Raw genomic sequence first — 6,820 nt, forward strand, 5'->3', positions numbered from 1 at the left:
GGATTTAACATCCCACCAATAGAATCCATCACATACCAGTAGACACCATTATAGTTTCCATTAAAACCAATACAATTCCCATTATAACCATTAAAACCATTACATTTTCTGTTGTGTTTTGGGCAGGGTTCTATTGTTTTTTTCAGCAGGGATGTGTGATGGTTAACCCTTGCATATGTGCGAAAAAACATCAACTAATATTTAAACCGCTTGTCTTGGAATTACATTTTTGTAATTTGAAGAAAAACACTTTAGGATTAAACATTCTGAAGTTTAATTACAAAAACAATATCATAGTGTACACATAACACAATACAAAGTGAAAAAAGTTCACAAAAACACAAAGTGTTTGAGAAAAAAAATAGTGAAAACGGTATAAATTTCCTGAGGTACATACTGATTCACTAAATAAGAGTACAAACAATAATACAAAATGCTAATCAGTCAATACAAAATGCCAGCTTTCCCTTTGAACAACTACAAAGACGGTTTTACATTGCAATTCCACACTGGCATATAGTCAATTAAAATTGATGCTATTTCCCTGTGGAAAAAAACAGGTATATTTACAGATGTTTTGTGGTCTTGAAGAATATCATACACTAAATACGCAGAGTATCATATCACTTTGATGACATCTCGACAGCAGGGGTATCATCAGTACCGTTGACCTCGTAGTCTGTGGCCGGGCCGGACACCAGCACCCTCACGCGGTCGGGGAAGTCGTCCAGTTTAGGGTAGAGAAGGAAGTCATAGACCAACGCAGCTGCCACACCTCCACACATAGGGCCTACCCAATAGACCTGAAAACAGTAGAGAAATCATTTCAAACATCGACTGGAAACAACAACTTCAAAAATATTTAAAAGTCTATTTGTGTTTGTGGGTGGGATCGGCACAACTTGATCTTGTTGAGTTAGATGTGTTTCTAGGTCAACATACTGTATGTTGTTGACCCTGGAACAACATTTTAATCCAAAAATTTAGTCTTGACTATATTCCTACACCTAAACCTAACCTTAACCATGAGTAATCCCTAAAATCAGAGGAAATGATAGATGAATGATACTGATGTACAAGCACAAAACACTTATTGTAAGCCTAAACTTCACAAAAACTATAAACTGGTTCTTCAAATCTGATTGGTTGTGCCAGGGTCAACAAAGATGTCTCACTTGGTAAAATCAGGTTCTGCGGTGAGATCGCTTATGTAATATCTTTAGAAGCTTTTCTGTTTTGCTGTTATTGCATGTGGTCAGTTGCTACTAAAAGAAAAAAAAATGATTTTTTGATGTTTATTGATGTTTTTTGAGTCAATATTTTATTGAAGTATGTTTTACTTTAAGTTTTTCAACTTCAACATTTTGTTTAATTCGTTTAAACATGTTACTTGCCATTTCTTTGTAATTGTTTGTGAAATATACTGGCAATTTCTGAGTGAAAATTGTTTCTACACCACATTTTGGTCCACTTTAGGCATTCTGTTGACTATAAGTAACTTTGCAAGTGCATTTCAACTTATTCTACTAACTCTAACCCTGGCCTGGGTTAATGAGAGCCTAGCGCTAATGAGAGTTAGTTGACATGTACTTGCAAAGATACTTATAGTCAACAGTATTTCAAAAGAGGACCTTCAAAATAATGTTTTTTTTTTTCTCTCTCTCTTTCTCCCAATGTATTGTATTCTGGGTTTGCTTACTGACCCAAATCAAAGGTCACTCCCAGTCTCTCTGATATTCTGGTCTCCAAATATGATAGATTTTTTAATAGCTCATTTCTTCTCAACAAGCCAAATTCGAGGTATTATTCTTTTTGTGCAAATATCTCATACATATCTTAAATACATTTTTATTATGGCTATTTAACACCCTATGGCAGGTGAGCAAACAATACATTTACAGGATAAAAAGATAGACCTTAAAGGGACAGTTCATCCAAAAAAAAGAAATTCCTGTCATCATTTATTCACCTATAAGTTGTTTCAAACCTGTATGAGTTTCTTTCTTCTGCCCAAAACAAAAGGAGATATTTGAAAGAATCTGGGTAACCAAACATTTGTACATTGGTGTACATTGACTTCCATAGCATTTTTTGGGAACCAAAAACTGTTTGATACTCACATTCCTCAAAATAGAAGGACAAAACCCATACAGGTTTGAAACAACTTAAGGATGAGAGAAATGATGAAATAATTTTAATTTTTGGACGAACTGTCCCTTTAAATAGACATCTGTGCATGCACATGTGCTATCTGGGACTTTAAGTACACTAAGTAACCCTTAGCAAACAATACATAAACATGTGATTTAACTAAGTTAACTATAGATTATTCTTGACTAGGCATTCATCTAAAACAATATAATTGTTACTCATTAACTGTAAAAGTTCAACATGAGCTGATTCTGTTTTCTGATAAGATCCTAAATGGTTTACATTTAACATATTCATTCTCTGTTATTTTTTAGATATAATGTATTAATGTTCAAAGGGGAAAACAGAGATGTAATTTTACCCAGTGGTTGGTAAAATCTCGAAGAATCACTGCAGGGCCGAAGGATCGAGCCGGATTGATCCCACATCCCGTGAAACTGATCTAAACACAGAAAAACAAAGGAGTCATGGGTGATTGAGCAAGAGAAATAAGCTGCCCATTTTTGAATCAGTTATGCTACTTTATTTTTATTTCTCTTAAAGCAGACACTAATTTACATACTTAAACATCACTCTATTTATGTCATGTTGCTTGATGTATTCATATGGTAACCCTGGCAATATTTACAACAGTTACAGGAATGCTGATGCAGAAAAGAGGCAGCAGCAGGAGAAGAGTGAATGCTGATTACTCACGGCTGTCAAATGGCCCAGGCAAACGCTGAGGCCGATGGCCAGAGGGGCGGAGCCCGTCACGTCCCGCCTTCTTTTATCTGTGGTTGCTATGACACACAACACTAGCTGGAAGGTAGCGAAGAGTTCAATACCAACACCTTGACCGGGAGAAATATTTCTATTGAGCTGCAAATAAAAAATAGATTTAGTTAGATTGTTGTGTAGATTCAAACTACTAATAAGTATTTGTAATCATTTCTTTGCACGCATAAGCATCACAATTCATTTAAAGCAGAGGAAACACTCATTTGATCACTTACACAATAAGGTATAAGCAGGAATAATAATGTAAATTTAAACGCACATTTATGCAAGTATGAAATCATTTTCGGGTCAGAGGACAGCCGTCTGATGTCACTCAGCAATAACATGATATGACTCTGTTTACTGGCAAAGTAATAAGTGCATTACACCTTCTTGAAAAGTTAAGAAAACATAATCACTGGAAAGAACGCCGCCTCTGAAGACAAATGATAAGAGTATCGTCAGCCCACACGCCAATTCACAGTGACTGATTCTGACGCACTGAGCAGTGTTGCTTTAGTATCAGTGAACAACTATTATAGTTTCATTAATATTTTGAATCAGGTTTTATTTTCTGTTTTCATTTTCATTTTTGTTAATTATTTAAAATGTCCATTTTATTTTTGTTTTAGTTATTTTAGAACATCAGGTTAAAGTAAATGAAAATAAGAAATGTTTGAAGTTTTATATATATATATATGTATACTTCATTTTTTATAACTATATTTTAGAGTATTACATATTTTATATAAATATTTGCAGATGTATTAAAAAAACATATTTAAAAAATAATGTCTAATATAATTTGTAACTACCACTACAATAAACCAGGAACTGGGTTGCTTTGTTTATCAATTGTTGTTGTTGTTTTTTCCAAGAATACATGCAATATAAACTGTAATATAAACAGCAGCAGTTTACTGTAAAAAAGTGAAAATACAAAGCTGTTACCTAAAGGAGATGGCTTTTCTTGCTTTAATATAATTAGATTTGTTCATAATATTCTTGACTTGCATAAAACCAAATTCAGATTTGAAATATTTTTAACAGCGTAGAAAAATTCTTTCCTTGTAACTAATTATTTATTTGTGAAATTTAACAAATTATAAATTTCCTAGACTTAAAATATACAATTAATTACAGATTATTCCAGTTTGGAGATTCATTGAAAAATGTAAATATTGATTATTTTAAACTAGTAAGTAAACTGAATTGAAACTCATATAAACAGAGCCGTCAGAGACTGGTGTCTTAGCAGAGATACTGAAGATCAGCGTACTCACCGTATTTAGCCCCAGGGCATCCCCTGTGGTGACGCCAAACACGATGCCACTCGCCAGCGCTGCACCGAACATCTGGGCCACGATGTACATCACAGCCTTCAGCAAGCTGATCTGACAGCTGGCCAGCAAGCCCAGTGTCACAGCTGGATTCAGATGGGCTCCGCTGATGTGACCCAGGCTTTGGGCAAGAGTGGCGATGGACAAGCCAAACGCGAGAGCCACCTTGACCTCCTGATCTGGTTTATCATTGCTGGTGTTTCCAACTGCAGCTGTAATGCTGAGGAAGATGAAGAGGGTCATACCCACCAGCTCGGCCAAAACGGCCCTCCAGAACGCTTTGCTCTTCAGCTCCTTCATGACTGGCAGCTCTGGGCACGAGGATGTGTTAGTGTGGGGGTTTCTGAGGGCACTGAGTAAGTTTCTCTGCCAAAAGAGAGTATTTATAGGGCAGGTCCTGCTAATGAAAGAGGGCGGGTTTAAGCTACGTTGCAGAAAGAGTGAGTGAGAGAGAGAGTGGAGAAGAGGCAGGCAAAATTAATGAGAAATCCTTAGTTTTTCTTTCCCCCTTTCAACTCTCATTTCATTCACACTTTAAGTCTTGCAGAGAAGGGCATAATCTGGCCTTATTTAAACATCGATCTCTATTTGATTTGAAGACTACGAGCAGCTGAACTTTTATTCTGTTCCAACTTGGAGAACAAACTATTGGACTGTTACTATTTTTCACATTTTAGAATAATAGAAATTTCATCAGAGCTAAGATTGGAAACTATGTAGTGACTTAAAATGTTACATAAATCAAAACTTACATTTTAGTTCACTTCAAAGTTTTCACCCTTTGTCAAGATCACAGTTCTGCACACTCTGACCTTTCAGGACTATGAGATACATTAATGAACTCAGCTGTGACCAGACTTTTGGTTTGACAGTTTGTAAAAATCAAACAGAAAAATAAAAGTACTTTATGTAATTTTCAGCATACAATAGGGGAAAATTCACATAAAGTTCACAATATGGGAGTAAAAGTGAGCTTAAATTCCCTCTCTCTCTCTTTCTCTCTCTCTCTCTCTCTCACACACACACACACACACACACACACACACACTCACCCATACTTGAATTTGTGGTTTATGGGGACTCTCCATAGGCGTAATGGTTTTATACTGTACAAACCGTATTTTCTGTCGCCCTACACCAACCCTACACCTAAACCTACCCCTTACAGGAAGCTACTGGTAATTTTTGAATTTCATAAAACATATGAATTTAATATGTTTTTTTAAGCCTTTTAAAAAAGCCTTTTGTTTTATGGGGACACAGGAAGTGTCCTCATAAACCATGTTTACGTTGTAGTACCCATGTTATTATACACATCCATGTCCTCGTAAACCATATATACCAGTACACTGCTGTGTGTGTGCACTTTGGATGGGATAAATGCAGAGCACTAATTCCCGAGTATGGGTTACTTGGCCACATGTCCACATGTATATTCTAGCACTCTCATAGAAAACTTTCTGCATTTTTACAAAAGTGAAAAAACTTTTTTTTGGGGTATTACTATTTCCTGACTTTCTGCAAAATGTCTGTATTTTTACAATTTTTTATATTTGTTAAAATAACTTAATCATTAAAAAAGGAATAATTCTGGTTTCTCAGGTTTTTGTCAGGTTTAGATCACTTCTGGGAACAAATTTGTCCCCAATATACAGTTTGGGTACACACACACGTGTGTGTTTCCTTGTTTTATGGGGACTCTCCATAGGTGTAATGGTTTTTATACTGTACAAACCGTATTTTCTATCGCCCTACACCAACCCTACACCTAAACCTGCCCCTTACAGGAAACTACAGGCATTTTTAGATTTTCAAAAAACTTAATTCTGTTTGATTTATAAGCTTGATTCCTCATGGGGACCTAAAAATATCCCCACAAGGTCAAAATTTACTGGTTTTACATTTGGTCCCCATAACGTGATAAATACCAGGTGTACACACACACACACACACACACACAGAGAGACACAGCTCCCTCTTCACCTCAGACAATAAAGTAACAGCACGTTTAACCTCTCTCTATAGTAGCCCAAGAAATGATTTGTACTCTTATGCCACACTCATAATGGCATATGCAAAGAACTGATTCAAGACCTTTTCTCTGAACTAACCTTTTATGAGCTGTATTTTGTGCTTTGCATTTCAAAGTAAAGCAACCCAGTGGGCAACTGATGTTGAAAAGACATCAACTTGGCATCAAAATTGACACATATATATATATATATATATATATATATATATATATATAAACCTTGACGTGACGTTGATTTGATTTAAATTGAACATTAAACATATTGGCCTACATATAAATGAAATCAATTAACTTCTTATTTTCACCCAATTACCACTGGCAGAAATTGCAGTCCAAACTGAATTTAAAATGATGTTACAGCATCTAGATCAAGTCTTGACTAATATTTGACATCAAATTGATATCAAGGTGCCCGCTGAGAATGACATAAAAATTTAAAACTTAACACGCTTCCTTTCACATATTGTTTTAATGCTAACTTCTGATTTGTATTGCCAAAATAAAGTCTTTAAAGGACATCTGCTATCAGTGCTTCGAG

General features: G+C 35.5%; 1 protein-coding gene across 1 annotated transcript; it reads right to left on the reverse strand.

The window, feature by feature from the left end:
• Positions 1 to 281: 281 nt before the first annotated feature.
• aqp1a.1 (aquaporin 1a (Colton blood group), tandem duplicate 1) lies at positions 282 to 4,593 on the reverse strand. Its single transcript, XM_058749820.1, has 4 exons — positions 4,194 to 4,593; positions 2,848 to 3,012; positions 2,513 to 2,593; positions 282 to 803 (listed from the first exon to the last, which is right to left on the reverse strand). The coding sequence occupies exons 1-4, from the start codon at positions 4,548 to 4,550 to the stop codon at positions 624 to 626; spliced, it is 783 nt and encodes a 260-aa protein (XP_058605803.1). The 5' UTR covers positions 4,551 to 4,593; the 3' UTR covers positions 282 to 623.
• Between the last annotated feature and the right edge of the window lie 2,227 nt (positions 4,594 to 6,820).

Source organism: Onychostoma macrolepis, chromosome 02 (genome assembly GCF_012432095.1).
Source record: "Onychostoma macrolepis isolate SWU-2019 chromosome 02, ASM1243209v1, whole genome shotgun sequence".
Taxonomy (NCBI): domain Eukaryota; kingdom Metazoa; phylum Chordata; class Actinopteri; order Cypriniformes; family Cyprinidae; genus Onychostoma; species Onychostoma macrolepis.

Coding starts and splice junctions, on each gene's coding strand:
- aqp1a.1 (XM_058749820.1), bottom strand. CDS start 4,550: ATGAAGGAGCTGAAGAGCAAAGCGTTCTGGAGGGCCGTTTTGGCCGAG. Junction 2,594..2,847: donor GCCTGGGCCATTTGACAGCC/GTGAGTAATCAG, acceptor TTCTGTGTTTAG/ATCAGTTTCACGGGATGTGG. Junction 804..2,512: donor GAGATTTTACCAACCACTGG/GTAAAATTACAT, acceptor TACTGTTTTCAG/GTCTATTGGGTAGGCCCTAT.